The sequence below is a fragment of the Nelumbo nucifera genome, chromosome 1, assembly GCF_055504915.1.
Source record: "Nelumbo nucifera cultivar China Antique chromosome 1, China Antique-T2T, whole genome shotgun sequence".
NCBI classification, from domain to species: Eukaryota; Viridiplantae; Streptophyta; class Magnoliopsida; order Proteales; family Nelumbonaceae; genus Nelumbo; species Nelumbo nucifera.
In genome coordinates this window covers 123,703,429-123,727,112 of record NC_142649.1, presented here as the reverse complement: position 1 = coordinate 123,727,112, position 23,684 = coordinate 123,703,429, and the positions used below count along the sequence as shown (strand labels likewise).

The 23,684-nt window shown below is 40.0% G+C and overlaps 1 protein-coding gene across 4 annotated transcripts in view; it reads left to right on the top strand.

Moving 5' to 3' along the window:
• Positions 1-20,446, top strand: part of LOC104590383 (DNA/RNA polymerases superfamily protein) — a 47,380-nt gene extending 26,934 nt beyond the window's left edge. For 3 of the 4 annotated variants that reach the window (XM_088894140.1, XM_010249034.3, XM_088894141.1), the window contains 5 exons: positions 9,657-9,748; positions 10,019-10,130; positions 11,843-12,186; positions 18,746-19,083; positions 20,220-20,446. In XM_088894140.1, coding sequence (XP_088750266.1) covers positions 9,657-9,748; positions 10,019-10,130; positions 11,843-12,186; positions 18,746-19,083; positions 20,220-20,340 — 1,007 coding nt within the window. In that variant the 3' untranslated portion in view covers positions 20,341-20,446. The remainder of the gene's footprint in view (positions 1-9,656; positions 9,749-10,018; positions 10,131-11,842; positions 12,187-18,745; positions 19,084-20,219) is intronic. The other variant, XM_019196515.2, reaches the window with a different exon arrangement.
• Positions 20,447-23,684: the final 3,238 nt, after the last annotated feature.

Sequence of the window (23,684 nt, the reverse complement as noted above, 5' to 3'; positions counted from 1 at the left end):
AGAGCAGAGACACCATGCCAAGAAATACCAACTGCAAGCTGAATCGTCCACTTGCAAGCAGGGAGAAAGGAGTCTCTCGGTGTACTATTCAGATCTGGCATCAATATGGAAAGAACTTGATCACTAGTAGAATGTTAACTGGAAGTGTGATGAGGATGCAAAGGCATACAAATCACTTGTGTCTCAGCAACGAGTATTTGCCTTCCTCTTGGGGCTGAGTCCTTCATATGAGTCCATCAGGGTGCAGATCTTGGGAAGTAAAGACTTGCCATAAGTTTAGGAGGTTTATGCCTTGGTTCAGTTAGAAGAAAGTAGAAGAAATGTGATGAATTCTATAGAGGGGGAGCTAGTTGCTCTAGCTGTCTGGGGAAGTTCAGATACTAATGTCGGAGGTGGTTCTAAGAAGGGTGACTCTCAGAAGAGAACAGATAAGAGTAAGCTTTGGTGCACTCACTGCCAGAAGGCAAGACACACCAGATCTCCATGGAAAACCTAAATGGGCACATGATTTGGGTAAGAAGTCAACAACTGATTAGGGCAAGAAACGAAGTCAGCAGAATCTGAAAAGGTATAACTCAGCTAATATGGCATCTCAAGAGACTAGTCCCATGGTAACTCAGGAAAGGCATCCCAGTTCTGACCGTAAGGAAGAGATCATCAACTCCTTCCGTGACCATTTGGAGTTATATGGTAGGACTCTTCGCCAGATGGATACTGGTCCTACTCCTACCTCTTTTGCATCTGCTTCAGGTAACACTGCCATTGTCTTCCATGTGTCATCTCGTACCTCTGATTCCCCTTGGGTAATTGACTCCGGAGACTCAAACCACATGACCGGTAAGTCAAACTTATTTCAGGCATACAATCTTCTCTCTGGGAGAGATAAGGTGAGACTAGCTGATGGTTCTTTCTCCACCATAGCCGGCCAAGGAACCATATCTCTCCCACTCGGCCTTACCCTTTCTAATGTACTACATGTTCCTAAATTACCTATAAATCTGCTTTCCATTAGTAGTATTACTCACTCCTTGAACTGTTCAGTTACTTTCTATCCGTTTTCATGTGTGTTTCAGGATTTGGCCTCGGGGAAGACGATTGGTAGATGAAGCATGATGGGTGGCCTCTATGTGTTGGAGAATAAAGTTGGTCTTGTGGCTACAGAGTCTTTGAGTTCGTCCAGTGAGAGTCAAGCCTATTTATGGCATAGTCGTCTTGGCCATCTTTCTTTTGAGTCGTTAAAAGTTATGTTTCCAAAGTTGTTTGAGTCTTTGTTAGTGAGTCAGTTGCAGTGTCAAACATGTCAATTGAGTAAACATTGTAGAAGCTCTTTTCCTTTGAGAAATAAAAGATCTGAATTTCCGTTTCATATTATTTATTTTGATGTTTGGGACCCTGTTACTCTACCTACCGAGGCTGGATATAAGTACTTCATTACCTTGATCGATGATTACTCTAGATACACCTGGGTTTACCCTATGCGATCTAGAGAGGAAGTGCCTAAAATTGTGAAAGACTTTCAACGCATGGTTTTCACTCAGTTTCAAATTGAAATCCATATTTTCCAGTCGAACAATGCAAAGGAATACTTCCATGGTGATCTCACGGAATTCTTTGCTTTGAGTGGATCACTTCAACGAAGCTCTTGTGCTAGGACACCTCAACAAAACGGTGTTGCTGAAAGGAAAAACCGTCATCTTCTTGAAGTAGCTCGTGGCTTGTTAATTCATATGAATGTTCCGAAACGCTTTTGGATGGATGTTGTTCTGTGTGCTATGTACATCATCAACCGTATGCCCTCGCGGTTACTAGAGTATAAGGCCCCACATCAGCTTTTGTTTCCTACAGCTCCGTTGTTCTCCATTCCGATGCGTGTTTTTGGGTGTCGTTACTTTGTTCATAACTTGCCACCTACTCGGGGTAAACTTGATCCTCGTGCTATTCCTTGTATCTTCCTTGGTTACCCTCTATCTCAAAAGCGGTACCGTTGCTATGATCCTGTCTCTCATGTGTCCTTTGAGAATCAACATTTCTTCTTGGTTTCTCCTTAGGGGGAGAGTAGGGCTGAGGAGAAATAGGCTCAGACTCAACTATCTCTTCTACCTGACCCTCCTCCATTCCGTGTCTTTCTTCGCCGCCACAAAAGCCAGTAGAGTTCAAGAGCTATGGAACCTGACACTATGCAACCAACATCATCGGCTTCACCGGAGGTTGATCCTTCCCAACAGCCAGGTACATTTGCTTCTATTGATATGCCTGCTCCTCTCAATGTTGATTCCCCTGTCATTAATGATCTTGATGTTCCTATTGCTAAGAGAAAGGGTGTTAGATCTTGTACCACTAACCATCCTATCTCTCACTGTGTCTTATGATCATATTTCATCTTCATATCGTGCATTCCTCTCCTCTGTTGACAGTATCCCCGTTCCTAAGAATGTGGCAGAAGCTTTATCCAAACCTGAATGGACAGATGCAATGAAGGAAGAGATTGATGCATTACACAAAAATGGCACTTGGGAGTTGGTGGATCTTCCTGAAGGGAAGGAACCAGTGGGGTGCAAGTGGGTGTTCACAGTTAAACACAAGACTGATGGAACTGTTGAGAGGTACAAGGCCAGACTGGTGGCAAAAGGTTTTACACAAGTATATAGAGTGGACTATGCAGAGACTTTTGCCCCAGTAGCCAAGATGAACTCTATCAGAATCCTCATTTCACTGGCGGCAAATCTTGACTAGGAACTTCACCAATTGGACATCAAAAATGCTTTCTTGAATGGTGACTTAGAAGAGGAAGTGTACATGACCCAACCTCTAGGTTTTTGTGCTAAAGGCAGTGAACAGAAAGTGTGCAAATTAAAAAAATTTTTATATGGGCTGAAACAATCTCCTTGAGCCTGGTTTAGTAAGTTCCACTGAGCAGTTCAACAGATGGGGTTCAAACAATGCCAGTCAGATCACATACTGTTTGTGAAGAAAGGTGAAGGGAAAATTGCAGCTCTAATTGTGTATGTGGATGACATAGTGATCACAGGAGATTGGGAGGTCGAAATACAGAGACTAAAAAAGTTCTTAGCCACTCAATTTGAAGTGAAAGATCTAGGCCCCTTACGTTATTTCCTTGGAATTGAAGTTGTCCGCTCTCACAAGGGCATCTTTATTTTCCAACTGAAATATGTACTAGATCTACTAGAAGATACAAGCAAACTGGGGGTGAGACCAATTGACTCACCAATTGAACTTAACCATCATCTGGGAGACAGTCAGGGAGAGTTCTTGAAAGATGTGAAGAAGTTTCAGAGACTTGTAGGGAGACTATTGTATTTGTTTATGACCAGGCCTGATATTGCTTATGTAGTGGGTGTCCTTAGTCAGATACCTCAAGAAGTTTCCTGGAGCTGGTTTGTTGTTCCAGAAACATGGACATTTAAAGGTGGAGGTATATACTGATGCTGATTGGGCAGGGGCAGTTGATGATCGGAAGTCTACTAGTGGATATTGTGCCTTTGTAGGGGGAAACCGAGTCACATGGAGAAGTAAGAAGCAAAGTGTGGTGGCTAGGTCTAGTGCTGAAGTAGAATATAGAGCTATGTCTCATGGAGTTGCTGAAATCATGTGGATAAGAAATCTATTAGGAGAACTGGGTTTTACAGTTAGCAACCCTATGCCACTCTATTGCGACAATAAGGCTGCTATCAACATTCCAGCTAATACAATCCTCCATGATAGGACGAAACACATTGAAGTGGACAAGCATTTTATTAGAGAGAAACTTGTAAGTGGAGAAGTGTGCACCCCATATGTCAGCTTAGAAGAACAACTTGCAGACATCTTCACCGAAGGCCTTCATCATGTGCAACATAATGATTTGTGTGACAAGTTGGGCATGATTGACATCTACGCTCCAACTTGAGGGGGAGTGTTGAAAGTGTTAAAATAATTGATTTTATGTTTGTTAGGGTCTGTATGGCTGATTAAAGCCTTTTTTATTTTAATCTATTATTGTACTATCACTCAGTAGGGGCACAAGGGTCATTTCCCTTATTTTTTTTTCGCCCTATATATTATAATGAAGATGGCGCCGCTAGTACTATTCCATTGCCTCAACACTTCTTCCTTCTTCTCTTCTTTTCTCTCTTCTTCTCTTCTTCTCTTCTCTTTGCTGTAACCTTCAATCAGATTTATTGTCAAGAAATTGAAATACCTGACACAATATGACACCCTTGTACAAATATCTAGATATCATATTGTCGGCAAATTAAGAAAGGTGGGATTTGATTGATTAAGAGATTTGAATAAATTTAGGAAGGATTAGATTTGAATAAATTTAGGAAAGTCATATCCTAGGATTAAGGGAAAGATTTATTCAATCCCTGATTGCGAGAGATTCTAGGGGTTTGCCTTTCCTATCTTTTCTTTTTTAAGTTGTATTCTCAATATGTTTTTATCATCAATAAAGAAAGTTTTCTCCTTTTTTCCCTCTATATTTCGCCACATGGTATCAGAGCTTTAGGGTTCGATCATGAATTTTAAGGCCGCCATGGTTGGCTCTGGTTCAACCTCTTTGGATGCTACCAGCGGTGTGACGTCTTCGGAGGGAGGTATTTAGTTAGTGGCTATTTCTCTTTCTGAGAATTCTCTTCAAATTACCATTCAAAAATTGAATGAAAAAAAATTTATCGAGTGGTCTCAGTCCGTGCAGTTGGTGATCGACGGCAAAGGGAAACTCGTCTATTTGAACGGCGAAGTGAAACCGCCAGCCACTGATGATCCAAAGTACAAGCAGTGGCGTTCTGAAAATTCGATGGTTATCGCCTGGTTGATCAACTCTATGGATCCGGTGGTTAGAAAACCATTCATGTTTCTGCCGATGGCTCGCGATGTGTGGGAAGCTATTAGGGAAACCTATTCGGATTTGGACAATCATTCACAATTGTTTGAACTGAATACCCGAATGTGGAAGATGCAACAAGGTGAACGTGAAGTAACATCTTATTATAATGAGATGATGGCTGTTTGGCAGAAGTTGGATTTATTTGAAGAAGAAGAATGGGAAAGTCCGAGTGACAGTGCTCGGTACAAAAAGAAGATAGAAATAGGTCGGGTATTTGTTTTCTTGGCTGGTTTGAATAAAGAACTCAATGAGGTTCAGGGACGTATCTTAGGGCAAAAGCCCTTGCCTAGTATAAGAGAAGTTTTTTCAGAAGTGCATAGAGAAGAAGCACAGCGACAAGTGATGCTGAAGAATGTTAGTGAGACAAAAACAGAGAATGAAGGGTTCGCTCTTGTGGCCCAAGGTGCAGACTTAGAAGGAGATAGACGAGGAGGAAGCAGAAGCCTTGGTGTGATCGTTGTAGAAAGCCATGGCATACTCGGGAAACCTGTTGGAAGCTGCACCGGAAACCGATAGGTTGGAAGAAAAAATCAGGCAGTGACAAGTCAGGGGAGATGTCCGCACGTTTCAAGCAAGCAGTTCGGATCCAGGGCAGCAATCATCCTCAAAGTCTCTTCCTTTCACAAAGGAACAAATAGAGCACTTATATAAAATGTTTTAATCTCAGTCGTTAGGAAATTCTAACCCATCCTGTTCTCTAGCTCAGTCAGGTAATTTTTTCACTGCAGCCATTGCTTGTACTAAATCTAATGGCTCTTGGATATTAGATTCAGGTGCCACTAATCATATGACCGGCACTTCACAATTCTTTTCTTCATATACACACTGTGCATGGAATCAAAAGGTTAAAATTGCAAATGGTTCCTTTGCTATTGTTGCTGGGAAAGGAACTGTGTCTATTTCTCCTTCTCTAAACCTTAAAGATGTTCTGCATGTTCCTAACCTATCATACAATCTCTTGTCTGTCAGTAAACTAACCCTTGATTATAATTGTCGAGTTAATTTTTGGTCTTCTCGTTGTGAATTTTAGGATTTAACCTCGGGGAAGATGATTGGGGGTGCTAAACAGGATGGTGGCCTCTACCTCTTTAATAAAGGATCAACCTTTGGAAGGCAAGACCGACAGACTTGTTTCAGTTCTATCTCTGTTTCTAGTGACGGTGCAGTTTTGTTATGGCATTATCGATTAGGTCATCCTAGCTTTCAATATTTAAAGCATCTATTTCCCAAGTTATTCATGAATAAAAATCATTCAATTTTCTAGTGTGAATCTTGTGAATTAGCAAAACATCATCGTGCTGTTTTTCAGTCTCAACCATATAAAAAATCAAATCCATTTACCATGATTCACAGTGATGTTTGGGGTCCTTCTAGAGTAACAACTTTTTCTGGAAAACGTTGGTTCATTACTTTTATTGATGATCATACTAGAGTCACTTGGGTTTTCCTTTTAAAAGAGAAATCTGATGCTGAAACTGTGTTAAAAAATTTCTACAACATGGTTCAAACACAATTTCAGACTTAGATTAAAATTTTTCGAAGTGATAATGGAAAGGATTTTTTTAACAATGTGTTAGGGAATTTTTTTGCTGAGAAAGGAATTGTACACCAAAGTTCGTGTAATAATACACCTCAACAAAATGGGGTGGCTGAAAGGAAAAACAAACATCTCCTTGAAGTTATTAGAGCTCTAAGTTTTAAAACTAAGGTTCCTAAGTATCTTTGGGGAGAAGCTGTTTTAACAGCCACTTATTTGATTAACAGACTGCCTACACGAATTTTGGATTTTAAAACACCCATATAGGTTTTCACTGACTGTTTTCCAAACTCTCGGCTAGTGACAAACATTCCCTTAAAAATTTTTGGAAGTATGGCCTTTGTTCATAACCATGATCCTAAGCGTTCAAAACTTGATCCAAAAGCACATAAATGTATTTTTGTAGGCTATCCCACTAATCAGAGAGGTTACAAATGCTTTGATCCAGTTTTGAAAAGGATGTTTGTTTCTATGGATGTCACCTTCTTTGAAGGAACCTCGTACTACAGCAACTCCCATTTTCAGGGGGAGAGCAACACTAGTAAAGATGATTTTTTAGATGGTTCTGATTTAATGTTTGAATTTGTCCATAATGATGTTCCTCACAACCGGTCACCGAAAGAAAGTGAGGCAGAAAATACAAAATTAGTGGAAACAAATGAATTAAATATTGAAAATGTTGAGTCTACCAATGAACAACCTTTGGTAATGCCATCTCAAAATGAAAAGCTGAAACAACAGAGATGCGTGCGAAACAATATAAAGGCCTTGTATATTCAAGGGAATATCTAGCACAGAAAAGGAGAGGCACTATTCCGCAGCATCAACAAGAATCTAATAAGAGGTTGGATCATGAAATTCATGATAATTCTCCAAAAATTCCTGAAAATATTCCTCTATGTAATTCTGATTCTTCTAGTCAGCTTGATCTTCTCATTGCTCTTAGGAAAGGTGTTAGGTCTTGTACAAAACATCCTCTGTCAAATTTTGTATCTCACAAAAATATTTCACCTTCATATTGTGCCTTTATTTCACAAGTGTCTAGTGTATCCATTCCTAACAGTATCCAGGAGGCTCTAAATGTTCCTGAGTGGAAAGAAGATGTTTTCGAGGAGATGAGAGCTTTGGAAAAGAATGCTACTTGGGAGAAAGTGGATCTGTCGGATGGAAAGACAGTTGTTGGTAAAGGCTTTACCAACTCAGATGGATCCTTGGAGAGATACAAGGCTCACCTAGTAGCTAAAGGCTTTACTCAGACATATAGAGTGGACTACTCTGAGATCTTTTCTCCAGTGGCGAAGCTAAATACAGTTCGAGTACTCTTATCTGTTGCAACTAATCTTGATTGGCCACTGAATCAGCTGGATGTGAAGAATGCCTTTTTGAATGGAGACTTGGAGGAAGAAGTATATATGGAGCCTCCACCTGGTTTCACTGAGAAGTTTGGAACTAAGGTATGCAAGCTAAAAAAGTCTCTATATGGTCTTAAACAGTCTCCCAGAGCCTGGTTTGAAAGATTCACAAGGTTCGTTAAAAGTCAAGGATATAGTCAAGGACAATCTGATCATACTCTTTTCACATAGAGATCCACCAAAGACAAGGTTTCGGTTCTGATTGTCTATGTTGATGACATAATCTTGACTGGAGATGATATTGAAGAGATGAGCAGACTGAAGCAGAGCTTAGCCAAGGAATTCGAGATTAAGGACTTAGACTAGCTAAGGTACTTTCTTGGAATGGAAGTGGCAAGATCAAAGAAGGGCATTGTGGTTTCACAACAAAAATATATTCTAGATCTCTTGAAAGAAACTGGAATGAATGGATGCAAACCTTCAGACACTCCGATAGAAGTTAATGCTAAGCTTGGAGAAGTTAAAGATGAGGTTCCAGTAGATACGGGTAGATACCAAAGGTTGGTAGGAAGATTGATTTACTTGTCACATACACGTCCTGATATTGCTTTCGCTGTGAGCATGGTGAGTCAAATTATGCAATCCCCATACGAAGAACATCTTGAAGCTGTGTATCGAATTCTTAAGTATCTAAAAGGCACACCAGGAAAAGGACTCTTCTTCAAGAAAAATGAGAAGAGAGGGGTTGAGGTGTATATAGATGCGGATTGGGCAGGTTCGATCACTGATAGAAGGTCAACTTCGGGGTACTGCACATTTCTTTGGGGCAATTTAGTTACTTGGAGAAGCAGAAGCAAAGTGTAGTTGCTAGAAGTAGTGCTGAGGCTGAATTCAAATCAATGGCTCAAGGAGTGTGTGAGGTTCTTTGGCTAAAGAGGGTGCTAGCATATCTTAAGAGACTAGTGAGTTTTCCTATGAAATTGTATTGTGATAACAAGGCAGCTATCAGCATTGCTCATAATCCGATTCTACATGACAGGACTAAACATGTTGAGATTGACATACACTTTATAAAGGAGAAGCTTGAAGAAGGAATAATTTGCGCTCCGTTTGTACCAACCACGCAGCAAGTTGCAGATGTTTTGACTAAGGGCTTGTTGAGACGGCCATTTGAGCTTCAAGTTAGCAAGTTGGGCATGATAGATATCTTTGCACCAACTTGAGGGGGAGTGTCGGCAAATTAAGAAAGATAGGATTTGATTGATTAAGAGATTTGAATAAATTTAGGAAGGATTAGATTTGAATAAATTTAGGAAAGTCATATGGAAAGATTTATTCAATCCCTGATTGCGAGAGATTCTAGGGGTTTGCCTTTCCTATCTTTTCTTATTTAAGTTGTATGCTCAATATGTTTTTATCATCAATAAAGAAAATTTTCTCCTTTTCTCCCTCTATATTTCGCCACACATATCAACCAATCTGTTAACATGTTTGTCATATTAATCATTCTTTCAACCAATCTCTTTTCATATTGACTTGTGTTCTTTGCTTTATAGAGAATCAATTCTTCCATTTTCATCCAAAAAAATTCCATTAGTTGGAAGTTAAGATGTTTAGAAGTTTCTACAAGTCAGTGAAGTAGCTGTCACTAAAACAAAGGTGTGATAATCTATTTGGTTAGATATTGGGTGAACTTGTTTAAATGATATGTGTTCTTTTGAAGATCATCTTGGCTGTGTTCATTCAAATGAGTATGTACTATATAGTCCACTAGTACTATTGTTTGCAATTACCATGCCTTCGCTTGACTTAAGGTCCTTTTGTCAAGTAAGCCACCTTGTGCTTTTATTCTCACTCTTAAAACTCTTTTCTTTTGCAGCAGATATTGCAGAGACATTATCAAATGACATGCAGCAAGAAGGTCTTCGTGGTCGAACATTGACACTAAAATTGAAAACTGCAACCTATGAGGTACCTTTCTGATCTTCAAGTTCTTGTCCCCTCCGCCTAGTGACTTCTTTATGGTTTATACTTAATTTCTACACTGCTGCAGTTGAAGTTCCAGAGTTACTATAGAATTCATTAGGGAGTAATAAAATACCCTAGTGTAATTTTGGAAATATAACAAATTACATGTTAGTCTTTGTTAAGTTTCTCCTGAAAATTCTTATTAATTTCCATCAACATTATCTAATTATTCAGATGTTATCCCAGGTTCGCTGATAAATTTGCAATCCACAGGTTCGAACTAGAGCTGTGTCTTTGCAAAAATATATTTGCTCAAGTGAGGATATCTTAGATCAAGCTTTGAAGTTGCTAAAGTCTGAGCTTCCTCTTTCTTTGAGACTCATTGGTAGGGTAAACAACTTGCATTTTGGTGATCTATGTTTGTCATGCAATTGTTATCAAATTGGATATAGTTTGCTTAATTTTGTTGTATTTGCAGTATTTTACAATGGGTTAATGATTCAATGAACATCCTCGCATTTCCAAGTGTGAATTTTCTACTATGTTTATCAATCGTTGGCTTGATCAAGGTTCAAAATTTTGACATGATACACCACGTATTGGGGGTATTGTATCGTATATCTGTCTCCGATACCCCAAATAAGGGGTGTTTTGGATTTTGAGTGGTTTCAGGGGGTAGACATGCCTAAAACCGATCCCCTGAAGCAATTTAAAAAAAAAAAAACAAAAAAAGTTATTAAGCATCGAAGCACCTGATACGCCTGTTTGTGCATATTGGGTGTATCGATACTTTAAATCCTGGGCTTGATAATTTGGACAGCAAAATAATTTTGATTTTTATATTTTGGAGCCAATGGATGACAAATATGGTAAGGTACTTGTGGCTTATTTGATGAAAGCATATTTTATCTGATTATCACTCTTTAATAGGTACCCCCTTTAATAGGTACTTGTTCGATACAGTACCTAACAGGTAAAAAAATGCAAAGAACTTCCACTAAGAGTGCAGCACCCTTGGTTATTGCTAAGCTGCTAAACTGGAGTAATTAGTATCCAGGATGTCCATTATTTCCATTAGGATGTGACCAGAATAATCAATTTGAGAATGAATTGATGCTTCACTTTATGCTCATATTTATTTATTTATTATGCTGTCTGCCACGCGGTCCACGCCATTTTTCTTATGGAAAATGCCAACTTAATATGCTGTGTTTTATGCTTTAAACTTGGAACCTTAAGTGGAGGCACATTGCTGATCTGGTATTTGCTTAACTAATATAGATGTATTTCTGTTTGTTTTCTTATGGCACTTCAATTAGATAACTGACACACTCCTATACAAGCAATTATATGACCTTGTGACCTTGTATAGGTCTAGAGACTCCTAATCACTCTTCAGCTCAGATCTATAGATGGAATGACTTCAAAGTTTATTAAAACGATGATATTATGAGGGGCTCTCTTGAAATTTCAAGAACTTCCATCAGGAGAGAAATCCCTTTGCAAAGTTGGTTCCCTCTGTCTCAAAGAGCTATCAAATAAACTTTGATGGGTGCTCTTTGGAAATCAAGGATAGTGGGGGGCAGGTAGGGCCTTTTAGGATTAAGTAATGAAACTGCTATGAAGGCAGAGGTTTTAGCTTTACTGCGAAGATTGAGATTGATGTATACTGGATTTATGGAGGCTGGAAGTGCAAGGTTACTCACAGTTAGTTATTAGCTGGAAAAGTTGTGAGGAGGGATCTTGGTAGATGTGACGTCACATTAAAGATGCTATATCTCTTCTTATAATTACTTGATGAATCTTTTTTTTTGGAGTATAATGTTGGGATGGTCTTCCACAACTGAGGATGGGTCCTTTGATTGACCATGTTTTGTTTGTCTGTTTTCCTGATTGACTAAAAAACTTACCCTTGTTATTGATTTCATAGTTTGTGTACTGTGGCTTAGAATGGTTGTGATTTCCATGTCTTGACCATCCAAATTAAGATATGTATACAATGTGGCATATACAATATTTTGGTCAAGAGATGTTTTATTAATTTCCTTATTTATGGCATACTAATCCAATATGATGGAATCTGATTCTTTTTGGCAGGCCTGCGAATGTCTCATTTTGACAAACTTGGTCCTGCTGATCCAATGCAAAAGACTCTCACAAGTTTTGTTATCTCAAGGAATACTTGTGAAAAAGCTACAAGTTGTAGTAGATCCCTTGGTGCAGATGCCAGTGATAATTGTACCATGTGTGGGACTGAAACTGGTCTTTCAACTGATGACCATGAGATCCATCTCTTAGATCCAGGTTACGACTATAACTCCATGGAACCTTATCAGCTAAACCAATTATCATGTTCTGATGATGAGGGTTGTACACCAAGCAATGATGCTGGTGAAATGAAAAATCTTCATACACTGATGAGTAGTAAGTGCCCATCCAAGGTGTGTATTTGTGTTCTAATCTTAATTTATTAATAATTTTCAGTGATTATTGCACCTATTTGGTTGGTGGGATGTTTAAATCATTCCTAAACTGAACCAGTAACCCATGACTGAATTACATTGCTACTGTTGAAGTTTGACCTGCCATAGAATTCTGTCTTGTTCGTTGACTGTAGAGTAAAGTAGACAGCAAGAAGTAGGAGAGGAAAGAAGAAAAGAGAGAAGAGAGAAAAGAGAGAAAGGCTGGTTCGAATTAGGGAAAAAAGTACATCCCTTGATTCGGCCAGACCTATTATTATATTATTGACTTATTGGAAAAGACTTGAGTGCCCTTCTTTAAGTAAGAGGCACTCGAACTAACATAACAGTACACATCAGCATTCTCAACAAGTACAAAGACTGAAATACCCCTTCACTAACACCACTAACACTCCCCCTAAAGCTGGTGAGTATATATCATATAATCCCAGCTTGTTACATATGTAGTCCACTCTCCCCCGACTCAAGCCTTTTGTAAACAAGTCTGCCCACTGGTTTCCCGTACTAACATATGCAGTTTCTATCACCCCATTCAGCACCTTCTCTCTCACAAAATGACAGTCAACTTCGATGTGCTTGGTTCTTTCATGAAACACTGGATTGGAAGAGATATGAACCGCTGCCTGATTGTCACAGTAGAGCTTCATTGGAGTACTGATGTCATATCCTATCTCTTGTAGAAGGTTCCTCAGCCACACTAGTTCACAAGCAGTATGTGCCATGGCCCTATATTCCGCTTCTGCACTGCTTCTTGCCACAACTGTTTGCTTCTTACTTTTCCATGTTACCAGGTTACCCCCCAGAAAGGTGCAATAGCCTGTGGTAGATCGTCTATCAGACATAGAACCTGCCCAATCAGCATCGGTGTATCCTTCTACTACCAGTTTTCCACCACTTCTGTACAGCAAACCACGACCAGGAGCTCCTTTCAGATACCTCACAATCCTTAGCACTGCATTCCAATGTGGGACCAAAGGTTTCTGCATGAACTGACTCACCACACTAACCGCAAATGAAATATCTGGCCGAGTAATGGTTAGATAGTTTAGTTTGCCTACAAGTCGTCGGTATCTGCCAGCCTCTTCAAACACTTCACCTATATCACTGCTCAGCCTCGTATTTGTTTCCATAGGTGTCTCAGCCGGTTTAGTACCCAACAATCCTGTTTCTTCCAGTAAATCAAGCACATATTTCCTCTGGCACAAATTAATGCCATGCTTAGATCTTGCTACCTCTATGCCCAAAAAGTATTTCAACTTGCCAAGGTCCTTTGTCTGAAAGTGTTCCTGTAGGAATGCCTTCAATCTGTCAATGCCCATTTTATCATTCCCAGTCACAACGATATCATCCACATACACCACCAATATTATTTTACCTGCCGAAGAGTCAAGACTGAAGACAAAGTGATCAACTTGGCACTGTTTCATACCAAACTTCTTGACCACCTCACTGAACCTACCAAACCATGCTCGAGGGGACTGTTTAAGTCCATAAATAGCCTTCTTAAGTCTGCATACCTTACCATCCTCCCCCTGAGCAACAAACCCGGGTGGTTGCTCCATGTAGACCTCCTCGAGCAAATCACCATGCAAAAAGGCATTTTTGATATCGAGCTGATGGAGAGGTCAATCAGACATAGCTGCAAGAGAGATGACGACACGAACTGACCCTATCTTAGCAACCGGGGAGAACGTCTCCGTGTAGTCAATGCCATAGGTTTGGGAGTACCCTTTGGCAACCAGCCGCGCCTTCAGGCGCTCAACACGACCATCTGGCAAGTACTTAACACTATACACCCACTTACAACCGACAGCCTGCTTCCCAGGAGGAAGAGCGGTGAGATCCCAAGTGTGATTATGATGCAAAGCAGAGAGCTCTTCTTCCATAGCACGGCACCACTCTGGAGAGGTAAGGGCTTCCTGGACATCCTTAGGAACAACCACGGAGGATAACAAAGATATGAACTGGCGATGGGAAGCGGAGAGGTGGGTAAGTGAAACAAAATTGGAAATAGGGTGAAGGGTGCAAGTACGCTTACCTTTCTGTAAGGCAATAGGAAGATCTAGGTCGGAGGCTGGTGTCGAAGCTGGAGCTGGATCTGTCGACGGTGATGAAGCTGGAGGAGCTGCAGCCGGTACACGTGGGCGATGTGTATACACGTGACGGATGGGTGGACGGTCAACCAATGGTGGCACCGGAGGCAAGGACGTAGGCATGACTGGAACCAGAGGAGGTGGATCAGCCACAGGAAGAGGAAGAGGAGGTGGTGATGTGGGGGAAGCAGCAGCACTGGACCCCACGAAGAACGGAGTAGACTCAAAGAATGTAACATCAGCACATACCAAGGAACAACGAGAACTAGGATGATAACACTTGTATCCTTTCTGAGTTCGGGAATAACCAAGGAAGATACACTTCATGGAACGTGCATCTAACTTGTCAGTCCCGGGACTCAGATTATGAACAAAGCAGACACACCCAAATACCCGAGGAGAAAGCGGAAACGGAGACATGTTGGGGAATAAGACACTAAAAGGAGAACGACCATCAAGGATAGACGTGGGCATCCGATTAATTAAGAAACAAGAGGTGAGCATTGCATCGCTCCAAAAAGTTTTGGGAACATTCATGTGGTGCATGAGGGAGCGTGCCGTTTCTACAAGATGGCGGTTCTTTCTCTCAGCAACCCCATTTTGTTGCGGAGTATAGGTACATGAAGTTTGGTGTATAATGCCATGTTGGTCCAAGTATTCTCGAAAAGATGAAGACAAGTATTCACGACCATTATCAGAACGGAAAATTTTGATGTGAACACCAAATTGATTGTGGATCTCAGCATAAAATTTCTGGAAGATGGAAAATAATTCACTTCTTTCTTTCATTAAATAGAGCCACGTCATTCTTGAACAGTCATCAACAAAAATAACAAAATATCGGTATCCATTATATGACATCACTTTATAAGGACCCCAAACATCTGAATGAATTAAAGAAAAAAGACTCGACACACGGTTATCGACCCTAGAACGAAAGGGAACACGATGGTGTTTCCCAAACTGACAAGACTCACAATCTAAAACAGAAAGTTGACTCAATGAAGGGACTAAGGACTGCAACACTTTCAGCGAAGGATGACCAAATCTACAGTGCCACTGGAGAGGAGAAATGGATGACTGAAGAGCCGTTGACGTTCGTCCACCACCATCAAGATAATACAGTCCACCGGCTTCATGCCCTCCACCAATCTTCATCCCCGTCTTGAGATCCTGAAAAACACACATAGAAGGGTAAAAAGTGATGGAGCACTTAAGTGACTTGGTCAGCTTACTAACAGACATAAGATTAAATGGAAGCTTAGGTACATATAAAACAGAGGATAGGGATACAGGGTCTAGGTCAACACTACCAACACCACAGATAGATGACGTTGAGCCATTAGCAAGGGTAACAGATTGTGATGTTGAGCAATGAGTGAGAGATGAAAACACACCTGGAGTTCCCGTCATGTGATCGGAGGCTCCAGAGTCAATAATCCAAGGGTTGGGTGTGGATGCCAAACAAGCCATACCTGAGTGTGCAAAGGAAGCTGTGTTCTGCTGCGACTTGGATTGAACAAACCTCTCATACTCATCACGAGGAACACTCACCATCTCCTTGCCTGGACCATCTGAGGGAGTAGAAGGCATCGGGTCAGCTGACCGTTTCTCCTGTGTAGGGCTGAAACTGGTGTCACTAGTCATGGCATGGTTGGCCCACGTCGAGGGAGGACCATGTAAGTCATAGCAGTAGTTAATGGTATGTCCATCCAAACCACAGTGAGTACACTTCCGTGGACCCGAGCCACGTCCTCTACCACGAGCTCCCCCTGAATCTCTGCCTCCAGTACGACCACCACCACGGATATGTGTAGATCCACCACTACCACTCCTGCCAGGCTGGGTTCCTCGAGTCCCACTTCTGCCACCGCGGCCTCTTGACACTACAAATGCTGATTTATCGGAGACATTAGAGTCCATAGATCCAATGGAAGCCCTCCGAAGACGAGCAAACACCTCCTCTAAAGATGGAAGAGCAGATCCCCCTAGTATCTGGGCTCGTACTGGTTCATACTCAGACTTCAGCCCCACCAGAAACCGTGTTACATCAAGCTGCTCTCGCTGTTGCTGTTGAACTTTGACATCTGAAGTGAGAGGATGATAGACATTTAACTCATTACGGATATTCCTCACATTGGCATAGTACTCCTCAAGGCTCTGATTTCCCTGTTGCAGATTGAAGTATTCCTGATACAGTTGATATACCCTAGTGGTATTATCCTGACCTGAATACAGTTTCTTAGCATGATCCCACACCTCTTTTGCTGTGTCAAGAAACATGAAGTTCACACTGATTTTGGGTTCCATACTGTTCCACAACCATGTAATGATCTGTGCATCTTCCTGTTCCCAGTCTTCATACTCCTGAGAATTAGCGGGGGGTTTCTCCTCTCTTATATGCTTCACTTTCTTCTTCGCCTTCAGAAAAACCTCTACAGACTTGGCCCAAGGGACATAATTCTCTCCATTCAGTTTAATGGAGGTCATTTGGACATTCAGGTAGTCAGTAGATATCATGACACTAGGTTTACTATCACTGTTATCCGCCATTGCTGAACTCCCTTAATTCTGAGCACTGAATTAGGAGCACTACACACTGCACACTACACACAGACACTTCACCGAAATCTGCACACTGATTTCAACAGCTGAGAACTGCAACACCACAAACCCTACTCACCGAAATCTGTACACTGATTTCAGCAGTATTAAATGTTGAAAACTACAACACCACAACCCCTACTCACCGAGGTCTACACACTGATTTCAGCGATATCAAAAGCTGAAAACCACACTTGTAACACCACCAACATTAATCCACAACTATAGGAAGCTTCACCATTAAGTAGACATTATTGCCATTCGAATCACACACAAACCAGAATAAACCCTATCATAAACCCTAGTATACTGCAATCTGAATACCCATCATGCGAACTGTACTACACCTCTCATGTATTCCATAACAAAAAAAAATATATATAAAAAAACTTTACCTCATCGCCTGAAGGCCAACCATACGAAGGGCTGAGACACCACTGCACCACACGTACCAGCCCTAACTAGGGCTTAGAAACCACAGCAACCAATCACCAACGACACAATCGGAGGCATAGAGACCTCCTAGGGAAGAGGGCGATCACTCCTTTTCAGCCCTTTTCCCAGTCTCCAACTCACAACTGAGAATCCCAAGTGAAACCCTAATTCGAATGCGCAGAAGGCAGAATTCTAGCAAGTCTGATTTGGTGAACCTAGCTCTGATACCATGTTGAAGTTTGACCTGCCATAGAATTCTGTCTTGTTCGTTGACTGTAGAGTAAAGTAGACAGCAAGAAGTAGGAGAGGAAAGAAGAAAAGAGAAAAGAGAGAAAGGCTGGTTCGAATTAGGGAAAAAAGTACATCCCTTGATTCGGCCAGACCTATTATTATATTATTGACTTATTGGAAAAGACTTGAGTGCCCTTCTTTAAGTAAGAGGCACTCGAACTAACATTACAGTACACATCAGCATTCTCAACAAGTACAAAGACTGAAATACCCCTTCACTAACACCACTAACAGCTACTTTGTTTTGTTTGCAAGATTATTAAATTGGAATTGGTTGGGTTCCTAATTGGGTTAACTAGGGTAGCTCCCTAGATGACTTTACCTATTTCTGCCATGTGGATGAATCCTACGGAAAATCCAGATTTATGTTAGATGAGGATACTTTGGATTGTCCATGTGCTCACTTACACTCCCATAGTCCAGGTCAGCCCTATACTGTCTTGTATCGTATTTTCTTCGAAGTGTGATAATGTTCGGGCTTCCAATTTTGATCTGGAAAGTGCTATAATGAGGAGTTTATTTTGGGCAAGACTTTTCAGGCTGAAGCTCACTGTATAGATAAAGGGTGGAGAGTGAAACATTAACTAGTGGTCTTTGTGAGTGCCAAAACCCGTTATAACATGGAAGATTCCTGGGTTGTGTAGCCTTCTTTATTACATGACTCAACTGGGAGACTTGTCCCTTGCAACACAGTATAAATATATATTGTGGCATGTTATGACCTCAGGTATTATGTTTTTGGACCCACATATTAATTATAGTTCTTTTCTTTTCTCTAGAATCAAGCTGACAGGATTACAAAGTCCATACTCCATAGCTGAAAAGCATTGGATCCAGGCCCATTTTGTACTGAGAGTACACCATTTGACAAGCATTCGTGAGATAGTGACACCCAAAGAAGTGTCAGTCATAGGTTATGTAAATTTAGCTCACAAGTGAGCTAATCTAGCTTGGCTCATTTACAGCCCTATTTAATCTGGTGCTGACTAAAACATCCAATGCAACATGTACTGAAAAACCAACTATAAATCACACAAGACTATCTAGGAAGTCTAATGTTAATTTATATCATTGATAATTTGAGTTTTTTTGTGCAGCTTTCCCAGATTAATACCCCTGACTTGGTAGAATTCCATGATACCGATAAATTGCAAAAGGTGGAAGTGGAGTCTGTTGCTTTCTTTGGGAAATCCAAGGGAAACAGCGTCGATCAAAGGAACAAGAGAGGCAATCTATTTTATGATAAAACAGTATTGTCATTCAGTCAGGAAGGACAAACACTGTGGGTGGATGGTTATAAGTGTTCATTATGTGGAGTTGAGCTGCCCCCTAGTTTTGTTGAGGAGAGGCAAGAACACTCTGATTATCATCTTGCGGAGATGCTACAGAAGGAAGAATCTGAATCTAACTCAAGAGATCTCATGCTGGTGAATGGGTAAGATACCCTCATTCCCAATTTCATGCGTCTCATCCATCATTCATTATCTTAATTCTTATCATATGCAATTCATTTTTTTGCATTTTGGCTACAAGTAGCCAAGCTCATATAGTTCGGACAAGGCTTAGTTGAATTTGAGTTCCTATTTGGATGGACCATATGATTTGACTTTTATAAAAAGAAATACTTGAGATGTATGCACATCAAAAGACTTTACAAGGAAATAAGGGCAGTATAAATGATTTGAGCTTTTGCATAGTAATATTGTTCTTTATTTTTCACCTATAAGCTTCATTAAGCTCTCTTTATCTATATTTACTGTACTATATATTCTTTGAAGAATATAACATAAAAAATTTCTAAAAATTTATATTACCATGTTATCTACAAGTGCTTTTGTGAGTGATAATAGTGATCTTTATACGGTTGAGTCAAGCAAAATAAGATCCACGAGTACTTAATACATACCAAAGTCAAGAGTCTGATTGTTTCAGCATGTGTTGACTGAATCTTTAAACCTTGGGGACTGTTTCAACCAGTCCTCAATTGGCTTGTACTGCCCATGTAGGGGTCATGTAAATAAATTATGTTCGATATTTGCATTCTATCTGGTGTTAATTTTTGTGTTGATGGAATCAATTGTGATATCTTTCCTACCGCTTAAACCATCTCTCGTCCTTTTGTAACATTTAATATATAAGAGATTCACTTTACTGTTTGGCTTTTGTTTCGCAAGTGACTTAGTTGACTTTGTCCAACCTTATTGCTAGTTGATGTTGCTCCTTAATTTTCTAGAATACATCAATTCCTAGTTTGTAGGTCCCATTCTTGCCACCTTGTAAGATTGTGTTGAGGTAGGATTTGTGACCAACCAAGAATTAGGCTACCTTTTTCAGTGTATGATAATAGTTTACATTAGTCTTAATATTTTTGCTTGCTTGGATATCATTACCCAAGACCTGCATGAATTATTCCATTTTTTGCATGCTAATTTGAAGTCAACAGTGACTACATCTCTTGGTTGAATTTCTCAGCCGTGATTTTCATATCTTTTCTCCGTGAATCATGTCTGAAGCATCTAAATAAGCCATTGTATTCGTGTTTTAATCCAATTCTTTTTGTTTTTTCACCAGGTCTATCCAGAAGGCAAAGAGCTCTGGAGTCGGAAAACGTAAGAAGCAGAAGTCTCATCCAAAAGATGGCAAACACATACCCATCGATGTATTCTTCGATAGGAGAAATCAAAACATGTAGCATTATCTCTTTTTTTTTTTTAATTATGTGTAAATAGTAGCTAAGCCTTATACTTTAGCCTGTTCAGATGTTTGGCTTCTAACAATAAAGCTAATTATTTATGTTAATAACTGGAGTATTGGGATTTGTTCCAGAAAAGACTTTCACGTTTCTTTTCTTTCTCATGGTAGTCAGGTTGCTCATGGTGGTCAGGACCCAGGAGCAAAAGTCGAGATTCATTCATTGCAAATAGAGTAGATCGGCTTCAGTGCTCACAATACTGTGTTCACACGGTTCGCATAACCTTTTACAACTGTGCATTAGTAATATTTATGTACTTGTATGCTTTTTTTATGGGAGATATTCCCAATGCAAGGCTGCAGGGACTCTGGGAGAGGTGTTGAATATTTCATATAATTAACTGACAGTGGTAATAGTGGGAAAATTGATGAGGGTTACAAGTTCCAACACCCTAACAACTTGATCTAACACCACACATCTCGCTATAAAATTGGGATCCACCATAAAAGTGAAACCTGTCATGTATGAGATGTGTGGTATCAGATGTTTTTGGTAGAGTGTTGGAACCTATTTTGTTTGCAGGTGATCTGTACTCCCAAGCAAAGTTCAAAATTTTGTTATGTATCAAGCCGTATCAGTTTGTATGTATCATATTTGGGCCTTCCTGATATGCTCCTGCAGGGGGTGTTTTGGGTCAGGTGGTGGTTCAGGGGTTAGATGGGCCATAAACCTACCCCCTAAACCAGATTAAAAATAATAATAATAACAATAAAATAGTGAAACAGGCACTGATACAGACCGATATGCCCTACCGACATCAGTCTGTATCGATATTTTGAACCTTGCCCCCAAGTATAGGATGAGTGCCTGTATGAATAAATCATGTTAGTTTTTTTTTAAGCCAAAGAGGCAAAGTTTCATTCATATTACAATTACAATGTCAACAAATAACAAGAAGATTTAAAGAAAACATGGAAAGACAAACTAAGCTTGCTGTGCAAAGCAGTAACCATGAGCACCAGGAGTGAATTAGTTCAAGAAAATCTCTGCAAATGGCACAAACTCAAGAAACGCCAAAAAGAAGACATTCGGCCTCCAACAGAGACAAAGTAACAAGTGCAACTCTCTCGGTAATAACAGTAAAAGAAGATGCAAAGCCCTTAAGATTGGGGCTTAATTTGAAGAAAACAAAGTGCCATGGCAACCCCAAACCATAGAAAAACCATAACACCAGGGCTTACATGGATGCTGGAGAAGGCCCAAAGTCCCCTCCTGCAAATATGGGCTAAATACACAACAATTTAAATTGTGAGTCAAATGCTTAATAATTCAAATTGTAACACCAAATCACTCAACAGAATAGATAAGAAAGAAAACGTGCATGCAAAATGCCTTGAAAATAGGAGCAAGGCCACTATCTTGCCAATTTAAAATCTCCCTAAAAAGGTGGTTCACGATCAAGGAGGTACAAAATGCCACCCTAATTGAAGCACAAGAAAAGGAATTGATGCAACTGAATCTAGAAGAATTACTGGAAAACAGAAAGCCCAAAAACACCCCCATCCTCAGTAGCACTGGCATCATAGATACTCCCAAAATAAAATTGAAATGCAACCATTTCTGAAACCTCCTGTCCATCGTTATCAATGACGCTTGTACCCAAAAGGACAGGCTAATAGGTGATCATCAATCCTGGACGAGGAATAAGTGTGTTATCAACTTAAGCAGTTTAGGCGGTGTTCGGCACCGTGTTTCGGTCCCATCCATGGGATGAACACCCGTTCTGAAGGCTGTGGATGGGATCAGTCCCGTTCACACCCCAATTTCTCATCCATGGCAAAATCTCGTGGTTAGGGACCGTCCACACTTGATTTTTAATCCCCTACTTCACACTTTCCCTCAATGGCTGAAACCCTATTGTCTATTTTACATTTTAATACTTCTGTTAATAAAATATTAATTATTTTACTTAATTTTTTAATTTTTTTAATTTTAATGTTTTATCAATAAAATAATATTTTAAATATATATTTTTTTAAATTTTAATTATTTTACTATTGTTTTTATAAAAAATAATATTTATTGGTTAATATTAATTCATTGATGTATTTTTCAATATATTTATCATATAAAATGCAAAAATTAGATAATTATGATTAACTATGTAGATCAAGGTTTTCGAACCGCTGTTGACCCAGATGGTCAGACTGTTCGGCCCGGGAACTATCCAGGCAAGTGGTTCCGTTTTATCCCAAACCCGGTTTTTGGCAAAAAATTGTTGAAAAAGTCAACAACCCGTTGACTCGAGCGATCGAACCGTCAACTCGTTCAATGATTTTTTACCGTTTTTTTATTTTTTATTATTTTATTAGTTTTTTAATTTGTTTGTCAGAACGAGACACTCGTTTGAACTGGACAGTCAGACCATCGACCAGGAAATCAGTGGCCAGAACGGTTCCATTTCCGAGTCGTTTTTTAAAATGTTAATGTAGATCATTCACAAGTGTATATGAGATACATGAAATAAAAAAGTGTGGTGTGGACCAGTCCACACCATGCCTACAGAATGCTATTGTGGGTGTGGCCAGTCCACACAATTTATCCACAGTTCAGAACAGTTGTGGACTGTGGTGTGGTATAGATTGGTCCCTGCCACAGGGTGTGGTGTGGATCAGTCCACACTCACCAATTTCTTATCCACACTAAAGAACACCCCCTTAGTATCATAGAAACAAGCTTCATCCTTAGCCTAGAAGCTTCACATTAAGGAGCCTGATGGAGATTCATTTCCGCTGCAACATGACTGTCTCACCTTATCTTGTGCATTTTGCAAAATAATAAGACGGTAAAATACAAAAATCTCCCCTTAAGTTTATGACAATTATAAAAATCTCTTATAGTTTCATTGTAACAAATACCTCCCCCTGACCTTTTGAGAAATGTGACAAAACCCCTCTTACCAGCGCAGATGAAAAATGTATACATTTACAAAATTACCACTGGGGCATCATTTAAAGATATCATAAAATACCATATTTGCCCTCAATCGAGCAATCTCCCCATTTCCCTCGTTTCCGCTAACGAAGAAGCACTGGCCAGTAGCTTCGGCCATGGCCGTCAAACCATTCTCACTCTAGTGAGAGAGGGGATCCTTAGCTGAATTCGTTCATATTCATTTGAACATTGTTATGCCTGATCGTCTCATCAACGGCCTTCTCCTCGCTTTCCTACTCTACATTCTCCCTAAACAATCTTCCTTCATCTTGGCATTCACGACTTTGGAAGAAAACTTCAATTCCTTGAATCAGATAGTTGAGCTTGTGATTCTCGAACTGAAAACTTAC